The following is a 24,323-nucleotide window of genomic DNA, read 5'->3' as shown; positions in this document are numbered from 1 at the left end:
GATGATTAATACTTTAGTTGGGATGATTAATAACTAAAATTAACTATGAAACTAAAATAATTATCAATTGATCATAGAAAGATAAGAGATGAGCAACTCCGAAATATCAATGGGAGAAATAAGGGTCATGACAGGATATGTGTAAGATAGTTATTTGGGATTTAACTCTAGTTCAATTCACTCTAAAGTTCTAATGATTCGCACGAATTCACTTGATGATTAGTTCAAACGTGTAGTCAAGACTCCTCTCTCGATTAAATCTTAACTCTACGAGGTGAACTAATATAAACACTGTGAACATATGCAAGCATGTGTTTATGTATTAGTATTCAGGAAAACGTCTCTCGAATATGCTCCTAACTTGATTTAATTAACAATTTAACAAGATATTTCAATTACTTAAAAGAATCACTGAATTAAACCAAACAAAATAATGCAAAGATAATCACTAAAATATTTCTCTTTCGATTAAATAAACTGGCGAATAAAGATGCAAATAATTCAAAGATCCATAAACGAATTCAAGCAAAGAACTAGAGTTAAAATCCACAAATATCAATCAAAATACTATATTCGTCAAACCCTAAGGTAAAGTACTCCATATTCACTGAGGAAGTCATCACAAATAAAGTTGAATAATAAGAAAACATGAATTCAATCCAAACTCGGGTGTTGAGTTGAGGAAAGAATGATGAATCATTGTGCTTTGAGTCTCCAATGCTTCTCCAATCTTCCGTAGATCTAAGGTCCCTTCAAAAATGTGTTTCCCGTGTATTTATACCAAGTAGAAAGGAATCCAGACGAAACTACTCTCTTTGAGCCGAAATGGGAAAGCCTGCAAACGTTTTACACTTCACATGTCGCACAGTGTTACGCAGGGTGTGTCGCATTAGTGTATTTTGCTCGGTTGTAAACTCTTTGAACTTAGCTTGTCTGACAAAATTTTATCCTAATGCGTCGCATTATGCCACGCGCTATGCCACGCGCTATGCGTCGCACTAGTGTATTTTTCTATGAGACTCAAAAACTACAACCCTCTGAACTTCTCAAATTTTTGACAAACTTTTATACTAATGCGTCACTCCATGACATGCCTTATGCGATGCAGTAGTACATTTTGCTCTAGCCCTTGTGCTTTCTTCCAACTTTAGTATGCAACGCCGGTCCACAAGCTCTGGAAGCGATCCTAGTTTAATCGTTTGGGCTTTTACTTAAACTTCAAAATTCTAAATTATCCGATTTAGCTCCAGAACATCTTCTAAACTCGGAATCATCTCCTACAAAGCATAAAACACATAATAAGTACAAATCCCATCATTTAAGCTCAAATATGCTCTAAGTAAAGTAATTAGAGTGCAAAATACGGCTAATACACGTGTTCCTAGCCTACCTATTTTTGGGAGCATCATTAATCGTGCCATTCACACTCGTAATGTACCTTAAACAGCCCAAACAAATAATTCTTCTAGTAGCATTGATTGAAACCACCAATGTTGATTCCAAATCTGAGTAAAAATCATTAGGAAGATACGACAACATCTAACCAGAATCAATTATAATGTTTCCTTGATCATAACTGGAGTTTACTATACACTACAAGAAATTCGGCAAAAATCGACCAAGGTCGACCGATCAATTTTGGTCGGTCAAAAAACCGACCAAAGTTGGTCGGTTATTCAAAATATTATTTTTAAAAATTTTTTTACGAAACCGACCAACTTTGGTCGGTTTTCTTTGGCGCAAAAATGCGGGAAACTATTTTTGAGTCCGCGAAATTTATTTTTCAAGAAACCGACCAACTTTGATAGATTTTTCAATTAAAATAAATAAAAATTAATATTAAAAAAACCGACCAAAGTTGGTCGGTTAATTCGGCCGGTCATTTTAAAAAACCGACCAACTTTGGTCGGTAATTTTATTTTTAATAAAACCGACTAACTTTGGTCGGTTATTTTCGTTCGAAAATACAATTAAAGAGTATAAATCAAATTAAAGAGTAAGAATAGTATCCTGCTACAGTACAGACCCGGTTCGATTCCCAGATGGTGAATCTTTTAATTACATAATTAAAATACCGACCAACTTTGGTCTTTTTTTTGCAACATATTTTTTTTTGAATTTAATTGACCGACCAAAGTCGGTCGGTAATTTCCGACCAACTTTGGTCGGTATACCTTTCCGACCCCTAAAATACCGTCCACATGTAAATGGTCATGTTTTGGACTGTTATTGGCCATTACCGATCAAAGTTGGTCGGTTTTTTTGGTCGGTTTTTACCAGATTTCTAGTAGTGATAGAAGATAATTTGAATAGCAAAATCTTATTCCCGACATTGAAACTTTCCAAATTTAGATAGTAGCATACATCTTTTTTTTTTCTTTTTTTTTTTTTTTTTGTATCAAATTAGTTGAAACGATGCTTGGGCCAGACTCGACAACACTGTCACCAAAATTTATGTGACTAGTCGCATTGGAATAATTAGTTGATGATTCTAATAGGATCAAACAGTAAGAGAATTTCTCATTGACTAATTGATTTATCTGGCTGACAATAAGAGAATTTTTCATTGACTAACTGGTTAATCTAGTTGACAATTGACACTTCTCCACTACCTAAGCCAATTGCCCTAAAAGTTTAGTTATCGAACGATGTGTCATTATTGATGGATTGTAAGAAAGGTGAAAGAAGAGAATCGAGATGGATGAGACAAGAGTGAAGTCATTTCCCATTTTATGGCAAGAAACCAAAGAAGGATGGAAAAAAACTAAAAAGACTAATGTAGGAAAAAGAGTGAAAGCTTTAGTATTAATTTTCATGGCTTGGGATTTGGAGAGTTGATTTTGGAGAATGTTGAATGACGAAGAGGTTCCTTTATTAGTATAGGTAAAAGAATTAGATTCATGTAATTAATTAGTACTATATTACTTTATCTAAAAAATTAGATTCATGTCATTAGTTACTCCTTTTTGTATCTTCCATATTTTTCCTTGAGAACGTGTATAATACAATTCATTAATTGACTTTCTAGACGTGTCTAATACGTATATATGCCCATTGAACATATAAAAAGATCTCCACATTTTAAGCATCAGATGAAATACATGTCAATCTTCAAGAATTGAACATCTGTATTATTGCTTACAACATTATAAGACCAACAAACAAAGGGGGAATAAAAGAATACAAGCTAGCCAAGCCAAATTCATTATATGTATAACTTGTCAACCCCTATCCACAGCCTTTGCTATAAACCCTTAATGCTTAGTACAATCAGTAGGCAAGAAGGAAACTTTCTTGGCCACAAGATCATATCCAATTAAGAAATTCCTCTGTGCCAAGTTTCCAAAAATAGCAATATCCACCTCTGGCAATATTGTAAAACAAACCAAACTTTCAGCCACTTGTGTAAATGTGTTTATTGGTGACAACTCTACATTTGCATTCGTAAAATGCGCGACAATCTTGGGAGCATCGATAGTGCCATTCTTAGACTCGTAACAATCCTTAAAAAGTCCAGATGGATCATCCTTCCTAGTAGGATTTATCGAAGCCACCAATTGTTTTTCCAAATCAGAGTAAAATTCGAAAGGGAGAAGCGTAAGTGTCGTACCAGAATCAATTATAATGTTACCTTGATCGTTGGAACTGATTTTAGAAGAATATTTGAATGGCAAAGTCTTATTCCCAACAGTGATACCTTCTAAAGATAGAAAGTAGAATGTTTCTGTCTCTTCGCTTTTTATCAAGGGAGTTGAAACGACGCCAGGACCAGTTACAACAACAATGTCACCAAAATTGATGTGACTAGTTGCATTGGAATTAATTGATGATTCCAATGGGATTAGACAGTAAGAGAATTTCCCTTTGATTTCTTGATTCATTTGGTTGACAATTGAGACATTGCCACCACCTAAGCCAATGATGCCAGAAGTGGTATTTGGGAATGTGCCACCATTGTCATGTCCACAACCAAAGATGATATTAGGAATTGAGACATTTTGACTAGAATTAGATGAAAATGTGAAAGTTTCACTAGAAAGATCACCACTAGTTTCAGAGTGGTCACCATAAGTCACTTCATAACCACATATGTTATTTTTACATGCAGAAGATCCTACTTCTTGACATATTTTTTGTTTGCAGTCAATTGGTTTGTAAGAAGAGCTATTTTTGGGATTAAAAATAGGTGCCACTTGTTTGAAACACTCAACACAAGGCTCACATTGTATCCATGTCAAGTCACTACCAGTGTCAGCAATGGCAAGGGTATCTATTGTTGGAGTTCCAATAGAGATTTTCATAAGGTATTCACTTGGGATTGGGACAATCGTCGATTGGATTGCATTAATGGAGTTTTTCTTGAAGAAGGAAGCACGGGAAAATGATCGTTGGAAGGCGTTTCGGAGACGGTCATATGGAGTGTTTGACGGGTTGTAAAAAGTGAAAGAGGAGAATCGCTATGGATGAGATCAAGAGTGAAACCATTTACAGTATGGCTGCTTATGGATTTACGGCACGAAACCAAAGAAAGATGAAAGAAAGCTAAAAAGACTAATGTAGGAATAAGATTGAAAGATTTAATATTAATCTTCATGGCTAAAGATTTGGAGAGTTGACAAGATTTTGGAAAATTATAAGAAATGATGAAGAGGAGACACTGTTTAGTACCATTTATAGGTAAAAAATTGTATGTTTAAGACTAATATGGTAAGTCAAAAGATGGGAAGTAGTAGTGTGGTGGTGTAGTGGAAAAGGTAAGTTCTTGTTACAATTACCAAATACAAGAGTATGAAGTGCAATATTTTGGAAAGTTGAGTTTCACTTTCCATAAAGATATGGATATATAATTATATAAATTAAGGAACTACTATATCTAATAAGATTCATGCCATATACTCCTTTTTTTCCTTCCATACTTTCTATAATACAATACACTGACATTCTAGACATTAATTATTTAACTTTCTTTGGAAATACAACTAGATACTCATAAAAATATGTATGATATTATATTGGAAAGCCTTCTCCAGATTTGATTTTGTAACAGTAACTTCTTTTATGATTTGCTATATTGCCCTTACATTATTTTCATTTTCTAGTAACAATTCTTTTAAATTATTTACCATTAATGAATAATAATAATAATTTAACAAATTTTCCCTTTCTTCCTCCTCTTTCCAAGTAAATAAGTTCAAGTTTGTCCAAGAAGTCTAACCCTTTTTTGAATGACACTTTCTTGGGTCTTCTTCAACAGTTTTTAAAGTGTTGGTAATCTCTAACTCTCCCTTTCCTTCTTAATTATAGCGTCAGAAGTCTTCACTATTTCTTACTGAAAATTCTCCATACACTAATCTCAACAGTGGCGTACAGAAAAAGTTTCCTAAGTGGAGTCTAAAAAGTGAACTGACTAAATTATTATTATAATAAGGGGTGTCATTTTTTATATTTATATCTAATTTTTTATTTTGCTTATTATATTTTTGCACATATCTAATTAATCTTTTTGAAAAGACACAAGCATCATTAGTCCCGGTCGTCGGGTGAACGTCAGTAGGGTCCGATATTGATCACTCTCTATTCTTAGCGTGATGGATATTGAATAAAGGAAGCATTAAGGAAGACGGCCGACCATATGTACCTCGGGAGCTCCGGCCCGTTCAAATCAAAATAGAACGAGCACCAACGATTAAGGAGAATGGATTGTGGACCACAGGAAAAGGTTGATCCGCCCTTGATGTTATCATCTTTCTCAAACAACTCTTGCACAACACACAGTTCTTCCGACGGATGCTTTCTCGGTATTAATTAATTTGTCAAAATACGGCCGTCGGGAAATCCGAGTAATTCCAGCAATGATGATTGCGCTACATGCTGTGCTGGTGAATATTGTATCCAATTTCATCAATTTATAGTATCAAACATATATGATTTGCAAATACATAACAACACATTTGAATCATTAAAATACATTATTAATTATACTAGCATTATACAATATATAAGAACTCTCATTGATATTATGTAGTTAATAATTAAAAATACATACTTGTAATATAATCATATATTTGAAATATTTGTTGTTACTTAAATTATACCATCATTATACAGTTAAATATTCAAAATACATATGGCATACATTTGAATTCTTGAAATACATTGATAGTTTCATTTGGAAAAAATACTTCAAATAAAATAAACATTTATTATACCTATCAGATTGATATTATATATTTTCTTAATCCTATTTTTATCTAGCCAGAATAGCCTAGGAGACACCTATACTTATTCTGATTTGACATTTCGGTCCTTGTACTCCACAAAGTTTCATCCAGACACCTCTACTAGTTCAAAACAACTCTTTTAAACCCTCTGATCTTGCGTGCTCTTCAACAATCCTACGTGGATGACATATCCATGTCCACCTCAGTTTTTTGTATGCCACATCATTATTTTTTCAATTTATTTCTACTCCATCTTTTATGTAGGAGTACTACTTACCAGAGGAATGGGAAGGTTGGGTGAAACCCAGGCGACTAGCAGTTTGAATTTGTTTGTGACAGTAAATGTTCCAATTCCGTTAAGGGAATGAAGCTTCTGAGTTTTAAGAACTATAAATCCAAAATTAAATAGGCCTGTGATTAAAAGTGAAAAGGGAAAGAGAAGCGACAATGCTTGAGTTGAGTAGAAGAGAACAAACCTACAAGATAAGAGATGGAGGCGGGAAGAAGACGATGGGTTTTAGTAAAAGAAAAAGAGAAGGGAGGAGTAGTAAAGCAGGTGGCAGTGGTAGCAGGCGAAAGAGGCATGATTATCTCAATGAAATATGATATAATGTCCTATATTGTTAGCAAATTACGTGTTGTTTATTGACTTACCTTTAGATTTATTTTTCTTCTTTACAAAGAAAATGAAAGCAAAAATCGGAGGTGAAACACAATTTTTTTTGTAGGAAGGCAAGTATGAAGGGAGAAGAAGAAGAGTATATAAAGGGGGAGGGGTTAGCGAAGAAGAGCACTATGGAGGAAATTAAGTGTCACGACCCAAAATCTCACATGTCGTGATGGCGCCTATCTCAATACTAGGCAAGCCAAAAATCTCAATAAACCACCATTTCTTTTAAATTTGAAAACGAAATAACTAAATTCAGCGGAAGAAATCTCAAAATTTTAAATTTATCACTCCCAAAATCCGGTGTTACTGAGTACATGAGCATCTAAATGAATACAAAGTCTGAGTGATAAACATCACTGTCTGAAGTATAGAACAGTACAATAACTAAACAGGAAGGGAATCAAGTTTGCGGTCGTCAAGCAGCTACCTTGATACTCTCCAACAGAAATAACTCTGAATTCTAGCAGTCGTCGTATCCGGGAGCACCTGGATCTGCACACGAGGTGCAGAGCATAATATCAGTACAACTAACTCAATAAGTAACAAGACTAACCTCTGGGCTGAAAGAAATAATGAGCTCCGCAGGTACAGTCCAGTAAAAATAATAGTACAGAAATATAAGCATGCTTTCAAGTTCAACAGTTAAACTCAGTACAAGTGAAATAGATCAATGCTGCATGATATGAGGCATATGACATCTCAGTAGAAAGACCTCATGTAAATACTGGTAAAAAATTATCTGGTCACTCGGTACTGTTTATGGCCAATCCAGCCCAGGGATGTTCCAACCCGTATATAAGTACACATCGACTGACAGTCACTCACCTAGTACCGTATAAGGCCAATCCAGCCCTGGGATAATTTATCCCAAAATATAAATAATACTGACAAGATCCATATCCAGATAACTCATTACAATATAAATAAGTAAGGCAAGTCCATGCCCTAAGAAAATCCATCCCAAATATATATATATATAAGTAGTAAATAAGGCAAGTCCATGCCCTGGGAAGTCCATCCCGAATATCGATGATCATCTACGCTTACTGGGGGTGTGTACAGACTCCGGAGGGGCTCTTTCAGCCCAAGCGTAATACAAAGCCAATATGGCCTACTGCAGGCGGGCAGTCCCGATCCGTATAATAACAAAGCCTATAAGGCCCGCTGCAGGCGGGCAACCCCGATCCATAAAATAGTAAAGCCAATAAGGCCTGCTGCACGCGGGCAGCCCCGATCCAGAACAATAATAATGTATAAAGCCATTCCGGCCTGCTACAGGCGGGCAACCCCGATCCATTTAATAATAACATATATAAAGCCAAATGGCCTGTTGCGTTGCGCAGCTCAATCCCATAAATATCCTCACAATGGACAATTATTACTGAGGGTGAAATGTATATTTTTGAACAATTAATTCAACAGCATCACGACCCCATGGGTCCTAAAATATCGGCACATAGCCTAAAAATGATCTTTATTACTAGCCTCAACTTAATTCCTCTAACACGTGCCATATGTTCAGATAATAACATGATTCTTTAATTTTACTAATTCACAGAATTTATTCAAGACACACTTTCTGTGGTGCACGTCTACATGTTCATCACCTATCGTGTGTGTCACCACCAAACAATTCATATCATACCAAATTCGGGGATTCATACCCTCAGAACCAAGTTTAGAAGTGTTACTTACCTCAACCCGTGTAATTCTTTATTCCGCTATGCCCTTGCCACAAGAATTGATCTTCGAAGGCCTCGTATCTAGCCACAATTAATTCGATTCAATCAATACCAATTATTGTAATTAATTCCATAAGAAAATACTAATTTTTCCAATAAAATCCGAAATTAACTAAAAATATCGTCCGTGTGTCCCACATCTCGGAACCCAACAAAAGTTATAAAATATGAATGAACATCCAACCACGAGTCCAACCATACAAATTTTATCAAATTACGACATCAACTCGACCCTCAAATCTTCAATTAAAGTCACTGAAGATGTTTACTATTTTCAACCCAATCTTTACCCATTTGAACTCAACAATCTTTCCATAAACCTTATTGATATGTATAAATAATACTATTACACCCAAGAATCATACTGTTAATCACCCATCTTTACCCAAACTCAAAAATTTGAAGACTAGGGGTTAAAACCTTACCTCTTGGGTGAAGATCTTGTGATATTTCCTTGTTGGATTTCAAAGCTTGAACAAGATCTTGATGAACAAAGCACTTTAGCTTCTGCCTCTCTCTAGAACACTCTCCCTTTTCTCTAAAAAGGTCAGATTTTTGCTCCAAAATGAGTCCTAAAGCCTATTTATCAAAATGGGATCGAGTTATGAAAATAGAAAAATTAATCCTCCGAAAGTAGGTCTGTAGTCGCATAATGGACCGCAGAATGGGTATGCGGGTTGCAAAATGCACCGCAAAATCGATGCCCAGAAATGGACTTCACTGGACAGGTTTGCGACCATTTTGCGGTCGCATAACTACTTCTGCGATCGCATAATGGTTCTGCGATCGCAGAATTGGTCGCAGAATCGCATATTTTCAGCCTTTGGTAATTTGGTCATAACTTCTTGTAGGAATGTCCAATTGATAAACGGTTTGAAGCGTTAGAAATTACACTCAAAGATATTTTATTTGATAGGCAATACACTATATAACACTTCGTATCATGAGAGTTATGCTCATTTGAAGTTGGGTCTTGTGCGAACTCACTTGAACTTTAGTCTATTATGAAATTTCCAACTTCTACATTCGATGCCGAAACCTATCGAATCAAGTCCGATTGACCTCAAATTTTGCACACAAGTCATAAATGATATAACGAACCTATTCCAATTTCCGAAATCGGATTCCGACCCCGATATCAAAATGTTAAACCCCCAGTCAAACTTTCTAAAAATTCAACTTTCGCCATTTCAAGCCAAATTCTACTACGAACCTCCAAATAATTTTTCGGACATGCTCCTAAGTCCATAATCACCATACAGAGCTATTGAAATAATCAAACTCTATTCCGGGGTCGTTTATACATAAGTCAATATCCGGTCAACTATTTCAACTTAAGCTTCCAACATGAAATTCATTCTTCCAAGCTAACTCCGAAATACCTTAAAACCAAAATCGACAATTCACACAAGTCATAATATCTCGTAGGAAGTTATGCAAGACCTCAAATAGTTGAAAGGAGCGTAAATGCTTAAAATGAGCGATCGGGTCGTTACATTAAGGGAGGGTGGCTGGGTTGGGGAGAAGAAGAGTACATGAAGGGGAGGGGAAATTTTTAATAATAAAGTAACAATTTCTTAACTTCTTCTCCTTTTTTTTTAATTTTCTTTTATTTAATCTCTTAAAAAAAAATCAAATTCATTGTTTACACTAGCTTTATATGCGTGCATTTCACACATTTCGTCCAACTCAGCAGACTCAATGCTACATAAGCTTGGTCAATGGTGAGAAACATTTAAAATACTAGTTTTGATCGAGTTCAAGTGTCTGGATAAAACTTTGTGGAGTACATGCACCGAAATGTCAAATCGGAATAAGTACAAGTATCTCCTAGGCTATTGCCTTTTATCTATCAAAAAGTGGGCCCTAAATCTCTATCTTCCGCTGCTTATAAATTAGTGATGTACTGGTGATATTATGATTACTACAAGAAAAAGTAAAATATTAGTTTATAAAAGAAAATATAACGAACTAATAATGATCGAAAATACCTGCAATTAAGGACTGAAATAAGCATGAATCTCAGCAAAGAGAAGGTTCCGCTGTTGGAAGCTATTACAACATATTAATATTTAATTGCCAGAAATGATAATCAATAATTACTGCTATAGTTTTGTAATTTTTTTTTAAATATTGCCTAGTTATGTTTTTCCCCCAAAATAATTCACATGAATCCAGTGGTTTTTGGAAGACACTAAAGTAATAAGAGAATATGCTTTAATTTTGCAGATTTTATACACCGTTGCTACTTGCAAATGAGTATTAATATTAAGAAAGGGAATTTGTCTGTCAAGAATTAAGTCAAGCAAAAGAAGAACAATTATTATATGTAATGTCAAATATAGAAATGCTTTGAAAATCAAACAAGATCATTGAACAAGACTAATTAACAGTAACTGCTCATTGAACACCATAAAAAGATCTACATTAGTAAGCATCAGATTGAATTAAATAACTAAATATAAGTCATTCAGAATTGATCAACAACATTTGAAACTGCTAATGACATTAAAAGACCAACAAACGTAGAAGGTATAAAATAACACTAGCTAGCCAAGCCAAATTCATTACATAATTTTTCAACCTTAACTAAATCTTTAGTACTTAGTGCAATCAGTAGGCTTGAAAGAGACTTTGTTAGCAACAAGATCATATCCAATTAGGAAATTCGCCTGTGCCAAGTTTCCAAAAATAGCAATTTGTTCTGCTGGCACTAATGTAAGACAAACCAAACCTTCCTCCACTTCTGCAAACGTGCTCGAAGGCGCCAACACTAAATCAGCATCAGTAAAATGCGCGACAATTTTGGGAGCATCAATAGTACCATCCTTAGACTCGTAACAGATACCAAAAGTGCCCGAAGGATCATCAATTCTAGTTGCATTGATCGATTCCAACAATATCGACTCCAAATTCAAGTAAAAGTCATTAGGCAAAAAAGTCAACGTCGTACCAGAATCAATTATAATGTTACCTTCATCACCACCAAAAGCATTAGAAGAAGCAATTTTAGAAGATTTGAATTCTACCCTCTTATTCCCAACGCTAATTCCTTCCAAATTTAGATAGTAGAACGTGGACGGTTCCTTTTTTATCAAGGGAGTTGAAACGACATTAGGACCATACACAGTGGCACTATGGCCAAAGTTGATATGACTTGTAGCATTGGAAATAGATGATTGTAATGGAATTGGGATTAAACAATAAGAGAATTTCCCTTTGATTTGTTTATCCAATTGGTTGACAATTGAGACTTCACCACCACCTAAGCCAATAATACCAGAAGTATAGTTATTGAATGTGCCACTATTGTCATGACCACAACCAAACACAACATTAGGAATAGAAACATTATTTCCAGAAGTAGAAGGAAATGTGAATTTGTCAAAAGCAAGATCACCAATAGTTTGTGATTGGTCACCATAACTCATTTGATATTCACAAATATTTCCTCTCACACAAGAAGAAGTTTCTAGTGATGCACATTCTTCAGCGTTACACCCTATGGTTTTATAAGTAGAGCTTTGTTTGGAATCAAAAATAGGGGCTGTTTGTTTGAAACAACTAGTGCAAGGCTTACATTGTGTCCATGTTAAATCACTACCAGTATCAGCTATGGCTATAATTTCAACTGGTGGGGTTCCAATAGAAATTTTCATAAGATATTCCCCTGGGATTGGAATAATATCCGATTGGATTGTGTCATTAGCACTAGCAAAGGAACTTTTCTTGAAGAAAGATTCCCGTGAAAATGATCGAAGGAAGGCGTTTCGTAGGCGGTTTGAATGTGTAATTGATGGGTTGTAGAAAGGCGAAAGAGGAGAATCGCGATGGATAAGATCAAGAGTGAAGCCATTTCCACTAGGATTGCTTATTATTTTGCGACAAGAAACTAAAGAAAGGTGAAAAAAAGCTAAAAAAGTAAATGTAGAAAAGAGAGTACTAGCTTTAGTATTCATCTTCATGACTATAGGATTATGAGAGAGTAGAAAGTACGTTATTAGAAATGATGAAGAAAAAGCTAAATATTAGTACCAATTTATAGGTAAAATAGGAGAGTGGGAAAATGCATGTAAGAATATGGAAAGTCGAGGAATATGGGATTTTGGGGAATGCATATTAATTTAACAAATTTGGACGAAATGTTAGAAGATATACCAAATGCAGAGTAGGAAATGAAACATTTTTCTGAAAATTGACTACATAAACATATTCATTTTCCATATAAGATGCGAATGTAATTAAGGGAATATATTAAAAAAAGATTCATTTAATATAATCATTTTTTACCATATTTTTCCATTTACACCATGTGTAATACTCCACATTAATTTCAATTGGCATTAATAGTTTAGCTTTAGTTTTGAAATAAAGCACGACAATCATTTATGATAATACATCTAATGTGAGAAATGGTTCTATTTATGAGTAGTTTGAATATTACTTTTGGCCAGACGACGATAATAAAAGATTTTGTTTTTCCTTTTGAATTAAAATCACCAAGAGATGGCTGATTTTTATTGATAAAACAAAAAGAACAAACAAAAATGTGGAGTGAGACAATAAAATCTTATATATATATGACAATTAAAGTTTGATACTTGTTAATATAAATTTTAAAAATCATATCAATCTGATATCTTGACCATTTATTTATGAATAAGGAAAATATAATCCCATTTAAGATGTGATGTGTATAGAATAATTAAAAATATCAAAATCTCGTTTGCAACATTCTTGATTGCTACAATCATATCTTTTGGGTACAACTTCATATTTTAACCGTCGACAAGCTGTAAAAAGTCGATCATTACCATAAAAAGAGTATCTTTTTAAGAAATTACCATTAAAATATTTAACTGAAGTAGATTACAAAGTAGTAATGCATAGTTAAGGCAGGTAAATTTTGGACTTTAGGACGTTCCTTTTTTCTTGGAGTGAAATTCCTCAAACATCCCACAATATTTAAAATATGGGATAAATGCCCTTATGTTAAAATGTTATAAGAAAGCCCCTTTGGATTATATTTTCCCCACAAGTTTCCATTCAGTTAAAGAATAAAAACTATCTATATTGTAGCCTCATTATTTCAAATTAATATTCTTGTTAAGCAATTGTTTTTTGTAAAACAGTTTTCCTTTATGAGTCGCACCTTATCGTATTACTGTATATTTTATGATTTGCACCTTATAATCTTTATTTACTTGCAAAAATATAAAAAAGTTTCTTGTTAATTTAATTATGAAGATAAAATAAGGAAATATACAACTAAAACACATATCCCTATAATTGATTTATGTACAGGAGGCTGGATGGGTCGTGAAACTTACAGCTTGTTTGGAAGGTCGTTACCCTTGTATCGTATTGTATTATTTTTTTCAAAACAATGTTTGTTTTGATTGTTTAGTTAAAATTGGTTATGAAACAATGAAAAATCCCATTTTTTGAAACAATCGATTTGGTGTGGTATGATTGTTTCCTATTTTTCTTTTTAATTATACCCTAACTTATTACTTTATAATTCTATTTTACCCTTTACCTTTTTTATTTTATTTTAAATAATAGCAAAGTGTCTTTCTCATATAATTCTATAATAGAATTTTACGTGAAGTCTAATAACCTATATAAATTCTCAAAGACAGCATCCCAAATATAACCTATATACGTGAAGTCTAATAACGTGAAAATCTCGTTCCTTCTGCCGCTTCCAAACTCTTCAGGTATAGGTTTACCCTTACTTTTGTTTTAGTCTTTCTTCTACATTGATTTATAATTCCAATTCTAATTACTTTATTTCCAATTAGCTTTATGTAAAGACTTGGCCGGTCGTTTTGAGTGTATTAGCCCCAATCCCCTATTTATTATTTCCCCCGTACCTTTTTCTGCTTATGTGACTTACCGGGAGGTTGTCGTGGTGGTTTCAGAGTGATTTGGGACACTTAGTCCCTAAACAAAAGCTTAAGCCTTAGGATTTTGACCGTAGTCAGAACTGTGTGAAAACGACTCCGGAATGGAGTTTCGTTGGTTCTGTTAGCTTTGTTGGGTTATTTTGGACTTAGAAGCGTGTCCATATTATGTTTTGAAGGTCTGTATCTTATTTAGGCTTGAAATGGCGAAAAATTAAATTTTTGGAGATTTTGACCGGTAGTGGACTTTTTGATATAGGGGTCGGATTCCAATTTCGGAAGTTGGAGTAGGTACGTAATGTCGAATATGGATTGTGTGCAAAATTTGAGGTCAATCAGACGTGATTTGATAGGTTTCGGCATCGGTTGTAGAAGTTTCAAGTTTCAAGTTCATTATGTTTGAATCGGAGGGTGATTCATATTTTTAGCGCCGTTTGATGTGATTTGAGGGCTCAACTAAGTTTGTATGGTGTTCTAGGATTTGTTGGTATATTTGGTTGAGGTCCCGAGGGCCTCGAGTGTGTTTCGGATACTTGACGGATTGAATTTCGACTTAGGCTAGTTGCTGAAGATTTTCTGGTTTCTGGTGTTTTCGCACCTGCAGAGGGGAGACCGCAAGTGAGAAGGAGGAGCCGCAGATACTGCCAAGAAGGAGCTGGGCAGGAACCGTAGGTGCGAAGATTTTTCCGCATCTGCGAGAGTCGCAGGTGCGAGGGGAAGCTGAAGGTGCGATGCATTTCCGCACCTACGATAGTCGCAGATGCGGTCGCAGAACCGCAGGAGCAGAACCTGGGATTCTAAATGGAATCCGCACCTGCGATGGCATTTCTGCAGATGCGGTATCGCATATGCGACAGAGATTCCGCAGGTGCAAGATTTCTGGACAGAACACTTAGATGCAAAGGTTCGCGATTTTTGCTCATTTTCAACATTTTGAGCTCGGGTTTGGCGATTTCTTGAGAGCATATTTGAGGGGTTTCTTGAGGTAAGTCCCTTGTGCTTATTTTTGATCAATAATCTTGCTTCCGTATTTATTTTTCCACCTAGTTAGTGTGTATTTAAAGTGAAATTTGGGAGTTTGAGTCTAGGGATTTGGAAAATTTGATTTGTGGATTTGGATGGCCATTTGGTGTCGAATTTTAGTAAATTTGATATAGTTAGACTCGTGAGTGAACGAGTGTTCATATTCTGTGACTTTTACCGGATTCCGAGACGAGGTCCCTGGTCGACCTTTTTGGGCGAATTTCGGAATTTTTATTAAAGTATTAATTTTATTAATTATATGAGCCTATTATAGTTGTATTTACGATATGCAATTGTTTTTGGCTAGATTTGGGCCATTCAGAGTCGGATATTCGTGAAAAAGGCATCCGATTGTTTAAGCTTGATTCGAGGTAAATGGCTTGCCTAACCTTGTGTGTGGGAACTCCCCTTAGGATTTGGAACTACTTTTGATATATGAGCGCCGGGTACGTGAGGTGACGAGTGCGTACACGTGCTATTGTTGCAAAAAAAACTCCATTTTCATTAAGTAAAATACATGTCTTCCTTTAACTGAACTACACTAGCATATGAATTTATCCTGTTTAGTCCAGAACAACATGTCTATGTGTCTTAATTACTTATGTGAACTATGTGCAACATACTTGGTGAATATCCTGCTTCTTCCTTGACTGGTACTTAGTCTAAATAGTAAGATTTCGTGATGTAGTTGTATTTCTATGGTTTGTGCTGCATATTTACTTTGGGACTACGGAACGGTAGTCTGGTAGATCCCACTGCTCTGCATATTTACTTTGGGACTACGGAACGGTATTCTGGTAGATCCCCCTGCTCTGCATATTTACTTTGGGACTACGGAACGGTATTCCGGTAGATCCCTCATGTTTTGCATATTACTTTGGGATTACGAAACGGTATTCTGGTAGATCCCCCCCTTTTTTTGCACATTTACGTTTGGGACTACGGGACGGTATCCTGGGAGATCCCCTGTTGTTATTTTCTGTGTACTGAGCTGTTGACTTGCTATGATTTCATTCTTGTTAAATTTGAGTACTTATTTTTACTGCAATATTTCATTCTGTCTTAGTTATTATATATATACCAGTAGGGCCCTGACCTTATCTCGTCACTACTCGACCGAGGATAGGATTGACACTTACTAGGTACCATTATGGTGTACTCATGCTACTCTTCTGCACATATTTTGTGTGCAGATCTAGGTACTTCTTATCAGCCCTGCTACTAGCTGAGAGTGCTTGCTGCTGTACGGAGACTTCAAGGTATATATATGTCGCTTCCGCAGACCTCAAAGTCCCCCTCTATTCCCTCCTATGTCATTTACCTTCCTTACTTATGTTATTAGACTCTGGTGTATAGAGATACTAGTTTCCTTCTGTAGCTTGTGACTTATGATGTTTCGGGTTTTTGGAATATTGTGTATTACTGGAGTGATGGCTATTGTACATACCAAGCGGCATTGTTACGAGTTATTTAGTTACCTGTTACAGATATTTGTTAAGTTTTACTTCCATTTTTGTTATTTCCGCATTTCGTGTTACACCCCTTGTTTTCGTACGTGAAAGTACGCCATAAGTAAATTGATGGAAGTTCAGGAATGAGATTATTTTGATATTATAAGCATTATGCTATTTAAAATAAGTGATAAGTAAATTCGTGAAGGAGAAAGGGGAAACAAATCGAAGAAAAGAAATTTCGTCAAAGTTTGATATTTTGGGATAAAATACGGCCCGAGCTAAAATACCCGGTATTTATGGACTAGTGTCATACAAGGTACCACATGGCCATGATAGTAAGGTGTATAAAGTGTATTAAAAGTGAGTAGTATTTTATGCAATTTGAGATAATTCTTAATTATGTGAATAATTGGATAACTAGTGATTTTAGTGGGGGTTTAACTTATTAATTAGATTATTTGGATAAATTTGATTAGCCACCTAACGTGGAATCCCAAAGGGTCTTGATTTAAAGACCATATAGTTACTCCTAATACATGTGAAAAGTGGCATCTTTAGGAGATAATTGTAGGCCAAGTCATGCCTAAGCGGGGCCCGTATTCACTTTGATAAAGACAATTCAAGTAAGATGTATAATCTTGCAAAGGCTACTATTTTTAACATCACACAGATTGTGCCATTTTCATGTCTCTTTTACCATTTTACATTCATCACTTATCCAACCCCTATAGCAAAGAAAATTCCAACTTCATGTTCATAGAAATTTCAGCAAAACACTACGTAGCATATCAAAAAGGGACTAAATCTTGAGACAACAAATAGAATCTCTTGTATAAGTAGAGTGGGCTGATCGTGAGTAAGTAAGAAAGAAAAACAATTTCATACCAAATTTTAAGAGAATCGGTTCAGGTATGTTAAGGCTATCCTTTCTTTCCTTTTGGCATGATCCATATGATACAAACGAAACGAGCAAATGCACAAATTCCATAAATAACTCTATTCATAGAAATTCCAGAGATGCTTATGATCTTGATTCCCCATGTGAATTATTATTATATCTTCTATTCATGGGTCTCAGAAAAATACGTATTTGATAAAGTTTATCCGACAAACATATTATTTTTATGACATTCTGAGAAATCTTATTAACGTATTTCTTATGCATAACATGCATTTATACATGTACATTGGCCCATAACCAGATGGTGTTATATACGCGTATATTATATGTATATGGGATATGAGAAAAGGTTATGGCGTTATATATGCACCACCACCTGATCAGCTGGTATACGTTGATGATTTGCCCACAGTGGCCGAAATAATATGATGGGATGCCCTCAGAGGCTTGATGACGTTATGAACGCATATACCTATGCATGGTATGACATTTATACGCATATGCATCACATTATAAAAATGAAATGATTCACAGAGTTATTTAGACATACATGTCGAGTCTTTTACACCATGTTTTCTCATGTCTATTGTTTACTGATTTTCATTCCTTACATACTCGGTACATTATTTGTACTGACATCCCTTTTGCCTGGGGACGCTGCGTTTCATGCCCGCAGGTCCCGATAGACAGGTCTGTAACGATCCGACTTGTCGTTTTAAGAATTTACGCTCCGTTCAGTGATTTAAGGTCTCTAGCAGCTTCACAATATGTATTATGACCCGCGGGTGTGGTCGAGTTTGATTTACTGAAGATTCAGAATTAAATTAAAAGAACAATCCTTAATTTAAAGCTTAAATACCGGAGAGTTAACTTTTGAGCAAACGACTTCGGAATGAAATTTTGATGATTTCAATATTTTCGTATGGTAATTTTGGACTTAGGAGCGTGTACGGAAAATTATTTGGACATTCGCAGTGGAATTAATCTTGAAATGTTGAAAGTTAAATTTTTGGGAAGTTTGACCGGAGAGTTGACTTTTGAGCAAACGACCCCAGAATAGAATTTTGAGGATGGCAATAGCTTTGTATGATGATTTCGGACTTATGCGTATGTTCGGATTTGGAGTTGAAAGTCCGTAGGACAATTCAACACATTTTGGCGAAAGTTGGAAAATATAAAATTTTGGAAAAGTCCGACAAGGGTGAATTTTTTATAACGAGGTCGGATTTCGATTACGGAAATGGGAATAGCTCCATTAAGTCAATTATGACTTGTGTGCAAAATTTGAAGTCATTCCCGATTGATTTGATATGTTTCGGCGCAAAATATAGAAGTTGGAAGATTTGAAAACTTATAATTCGATTCGATGTGCGATTCATAATTTCGGCGTTGTTTGACATGGTTTGAAGCCTCAACTAATTTCGTATTGTATTTTGGGACGTGTTGGTATATCTGGTTGAGGTTCCGAGGGCCTCGGGTTGATTTCGGAAGGTTAACGGATCAATTCGGACATGAAGATAAGTTGCTGGAATTTTCTGGGCAGCAACATGAATAGTGATTCGCAAAAGCGTGAACAGTGATTCGCAGAAAGCGTGAACAGTACCGCAGGTGCGTGAACAGTAACCGCAGGTGCGAATCTGGGCAGAATGTTAAGGACCAAAAATTGGTCATTTTGCCATTTTCGTTTTTGGATTTTTGGAGCTCGGATTTGGGCGTTTCTGGAGGGATTATTCACAAGCTTGGTTGGGGTAAGTGTTCTATATCCTAAAGTGTTTATATTTTATGAATCCATGATTATATTCGATATTTAATTCGGATTTAAATGGAAGAAATCAAGATTTTTGTAAAATCTTCCAAAAACAAAAATTTAAGTTTTAGAGGTCGAGTTGTTATCGGAATTTGATAAAATTGATATGGTTGAACTCGTATCGGAATGGGTATTCGGATTTCATGAAAATTATTTCGGGTTCTGACTTTCGAGGGGCGGGCCCCGCATTGACTTTTGTTGACTTTTTGGAATAAATTTTAAGTCAACGCATTATTATCCGGAATTGTTTCCGATGAATTTTAATGAAGTTATACAATTAATTTGGTTAGATTTGAGCGGTACAGAGGTCAATTCAAGCAAGAAGATGATTTTAGAATATCGACATAACTTCAAAAAGGTAAGTGTCTTGCTTAACCTCGAGTGTGGAAATTTTCCCTTAGGCATTGAGTCTTATGTGTAATTGAAAACTATGTACGCGAGGTGACGAGTTCGTACTTGGTTTATATGTGCAAAGTTTGTTGAGTTAAAGTCTTGAACATATTGTGTAGTAAATTGGATAATTGTTGGCATATATTTAATCATCTATTTGTTGTACCTAAATCTTTATTGTTGAATCTGTTGTTATATGACAATTTGATGTGATTGTTATTTGATTATTTATAAAATTCTGTGAATTTGCTGGTTTGATAATTATTGAAATTTAATTTCATTTTGGATTCTTCCCTCTGTAATTAATTAATTAAATGAGCTTAAGAAGAGGTGATTATATAATTATTGAAAAATTTGGAGTTAATGAAGGCTTTGTTTTATGTTGAGTAATTTATATCTCTATTAATTGTTTTTGGGTGTTATATACATTGTGTGGAGCTTTGGGATATTTGTTGTGAAATTAATTAATTTTGTTATATCTTTGGAATTTGGTTGTGGCCATTGGGCAAATTGTGATATGAATTGATTTTTGTCATGTTGCCGTGAACATTTCCCATGTAAATTGTTGTATTGTGTGAATTATTTTGAGAAATTGTTGTGTTGTGTGAGTTATTATTTTGGGAAGATAAGAGTGGCAATAGAAGCGATAATGGTGGCTATTGATATTGTCTGGGTTGAGCGATAAGGGTGGCTATAGGAGCGATAAGGGCGGCAATAGGAGTGATAAGGGTGGCTATTGTCAGGGACAATATGTGATGATGTGGGGTTGTGGTGTTGATAATTTTCATGTGATGTTGTGATTTTCTTGTGTTTATTTTTATACCTTGTGCAATTTGTTTTATCGTTGGTAAATTGAGAATAATCTGATTTATGTTGAACTTGAGAGCCTATGGCCATTGCCAGACGGATTATAAAATGAAATGTGGGCACGAGGTGCCGTGAGTAAATAATGAGGATATTTGGCACGTGAATTGTTCATGCAGTTGTGATATAAAATGTGGACACGAGGTATTGTGATGAAATTATAATGATAATTGGCACGTGAATTGTCCGTGCAGTTATGATACGAAATGAGGGCACGAGGTGCCATGAAAATATAAAAATGGGCTAAGACCCGTATTATTTTTATGATTATGAAATGAGGTGTCACATGATGACTTTTTAATTAAAATAATTATATTCAAAATATTTATTTGGAAGGATTTTTATTCAAAAAGAATTATATGAAAGAATTGTATTTGAAAGATATTTATTTGAGAAAATTATATTTGAAAAGATTTATTGAAAGAATTATATTTGAAAAGTAATTATTTGAGAAAATTATATCTGAAGGAGAGTTATCTGGAGGAATTATATGTGAAAGACATTTATTTGAAGAGCTTGATTAAATTGGGTGTAATTGTATTTATTAATTGTTGAGTGATATTAATGATATTCTTGTTGTCTGTTGTGCATATCACTGGTTGTTTTATCCAGCCCTTATTGTTATTGTTTCCTATTATTCTGTATATTATATTGCACAGGTTATTAGACTAGTGAGTGTCTTGTCTGTACCTCATCTCTACTCCACTGAGGTTAGTCTTGATACTTACTGGGTACCGACTGTGGTGTACTCATACTACACTTCTGCACATTTTTGTGCAGAGTCAGGTATTGGAGATATCGGACTTGAGCAGAGTTATAGAGGGATCGTAAGGATTCAAGGTAGAGCTGTTTGGTCGTCACAGTCCCTTGGAGTCTTTTCATTTCATTGTACTGTTAATTTGTAATTAAACAATATTGTATATTCGGTCATCGTGATCATTTCATGTATTCAGTTAGAGTTCGTGACTCAGTACTACTAGTCTTGGGAGGTTGTATATCCATTTTTATTCCGTTGTTAGTTTTAGTTACTTATTCAATTAAAAAATAAAATGGCTTCAAAATGTAATTGAAATCGGCTTACCTAGTCTTAGAGACTAGGTGCCATCACGACGCCTGTGGTGGGATTTTGGGTCGTGACAAGTTGGTATCAGAGCTCTAGGTTCATAGGTTCTACGAGTCATGAACGAGTCTAGTAGAGTCTTGCGGATGGGTACAGAGACGTCTGTACTTATCTTTGAGAGGCTACATAACTGTTAGGAAATTTCCATTTCTTTCATTCTTGTCATGCAGAATTTGTTGAATTTGGAATTTGAGCCTTTGTATCTCTATTCTCTCACAGATGGTGAGGACACGTGCTACCGGGTCAGCTGAATAGGCATCCGCATATACTGCTAGGGCTACAAGAGGCCAGGGCCGAGGTAGAGGCCGAGGCAGAATTCGAGGAAGGGCACGTGCTGCGACTAGAGCACCTGTCAGAACAACAGTTGAGGAGCCACTAGTAGCTCCAGTTGGGGGACAGGTACCAGAAGCACCTGTTGTTACCCCCCAGACTTCAGGAGACTTTAGCACAGTTCCTGAGTATGTCTGGTACATTAACTCAGGAGGGATTGATTTCTGTAACACCAAATATTCCACAGATTGGGGGAGTAGCTCCGACTCCTACCATAACTCCAGAACAGCAGGTTCACGTTGGTCAGGTTCCGGGTGTAGCACCGGTACAACCTGTTATTTTGGTTCGGCCTGAGGTCAGCCTCGAGGCATCAGAAGATTAACAAAAGAGACTTGAAAGATTTAAGAGATATAGTCCACCTACTTTCAGTGGCACATCTACAGAGGATGCCCAAGAATTTCTAGAAAATTGTCACTGTATGCTCCGCACCATGGGTATTGTGGAGGTGAGCGGAATTGCTTTTACTACATTTCAACTGTCAGGCGCAGCGTATCGGTGGTGGAAAAGCTATGAAGAAGGTAGACTAGCCGATGCAAAACCATCAAATTGGGCTCAATTTTCGGAAATGTTCTTGAAAGAATTCATTCCCCAAACTCTCCGAGATGTATGGCGCACAGAGTTTGAACGGTTGTGTCAGGGCACTATGACAGTGTCAGAATATGCTATTAGGTTCAATGAGTTTGTCCGTCATGCACCTATCTTAGTTCCTACAATCACAGAATGGGTCCGCAGATTCATTGAGGGGCTCGATTATGATATTAAAATATGCATGGCTCCAGAATTGCAAACTGATACGCCATTTCAACAAGTAGTGGAGATTGCAAGAAAGATTGAGGGTGTTTTAGGTGAGGAAAGAGAGTCTATGGAGGCCAAAAGTCTCGAAGATCTGGAGGGTTCAGTGGATTTTACTCTTCAGCTAGGAGCCACTATAGCGGAGGCTCGAGCAGTCGGTCAACTCAGTCTGCACATCAGATTACTCGGGGTACTCCAATTTACAGTGCACCACCAACACAAGATTCTTACAGTGGTTATTCCAGTTATTCGACACAAACTCAGTACAAGCAACCGCGACCTCGGAGGGGTTATTATGAGTGTGGTGATACTAGAAATATCATGAGAGATTGTCCCAGACTTGGGAGGGGTGGATCTCATCAGAACACTCCAACTACAAGCTTTATTCCAGTTGATACTCCACATGCACATTCAGTTAGAGGTAGAGGACAGGCGGGTAGTGGGCGCCTAAGAGGTGGAGGCCCGACCCGTTGATTTAATCCCTATGATTTGACTGAGGCCAATATACCAGATGGTGTCGTTACAGGTACAATCCTAATTTTTATTATAAAAGGATATTTTCCTTAATTTGATTCGGTTCTGAATATTGAGGTGAGTCTTCCTATTATGCTCCACTTATGGGTGAGCTTCATAAATTTGTGACCCACTATATATGTTTATCCCTGTTGGGTGATTTGAAGGTGTGAGCCTGTGTTTGTCATTTATTTTTGTACACCATTGAGGGCTATAAGTTCAAATGTAATTTTTTATTATTCATTACAGTGGGTTTACTATATTTCGGAATAATTGATTCCAATTTTTATTAATTATACGCCCTACCGGTATGAGGGTTCATTATGTGTTGTGAAAATTGTTTATGAAATATATTGAAAAGAAGAAAGAAAGAAAATTGAAATTTCAGTTGGCACAATGTACAAAATACTTGTGATTCGGAGTTGAGGACGAGATCCTCGCATTTTATATATGATGTGAAATATTTAAACTAGTCTACAAGTCACGGCGGAAGTTATATAAGGACGAGATCCTTGTGGTGAAGTATTTATGAGTTTAAAATTATCCCTTTGTGAAATTAATTTGTACAATAATATTAATATGGAGTCATG

General features: G+C 35.7%; 2 protein-coding genes across 2 annotated transcripts; both read right to left on the bottom strand.

Annotated features, from left to right (window-relative positions):
- Window positions 1-3,132: 3,132 nt before the first annotated feature.
- Window positions 3,133-4,556, bottom strand: LOC104089300 (aspartic proteinase CDR1-like). Its single transcript, XM_009594156.4, has one exon. It carries the CDS (start codon window positions 4,299-4,301, stop codon window positions 3,255-3,257), a length of 1,047 nt encoding a protein of 348 aa, XP_009592451.1. The 5' UTR covers window positions 4,302-4,556; the 3' UTR covers window positions 3,133-3,254.
- A 6,449-nt stretch (window positions 4,557-11,005) lies between these two features.
- On the bottom strand, window positions 11,006-12,623 carry LOC104089299 (aspartic proteinase CDR1-like). Its single transcript, XM_009594155.2, has one exon. The coding sequence runs from the start codon at window positions 12,596-12,598 to the stop codon at window positions 11,231-11,233; it is 1,368 nt and encodes a 455-aa protein (XP_009592450.1). The 5' UTR covers window positions 12,599-12,623; the 3' UTR covers window positions 11,006-11,230.
- Between the last annotated feature and the right edge of the window lie 11,700 nt (window positions 12,624-24,323).

Source organism: Nicotiana tomentosiformis, chromosome 12 (assembly GCF_000390325.3).
Source record: "Nicotiana tomentosiformis chromosome 12, ASM39032v3, whole genome shotgun sequence".
Lineage (NCBI taxonomy): Eukaryota > Viridiplantae > Streptophyta > Magnoliopsida > Solanales > Solanaceae > Nicotiana > Nicotiana tomentosiformis.
The sequence above is the reverse complement of the archived record's forward strand: the minus strand, read 5'-3'. Positions and strand labels throughout refer to the sequence as shown.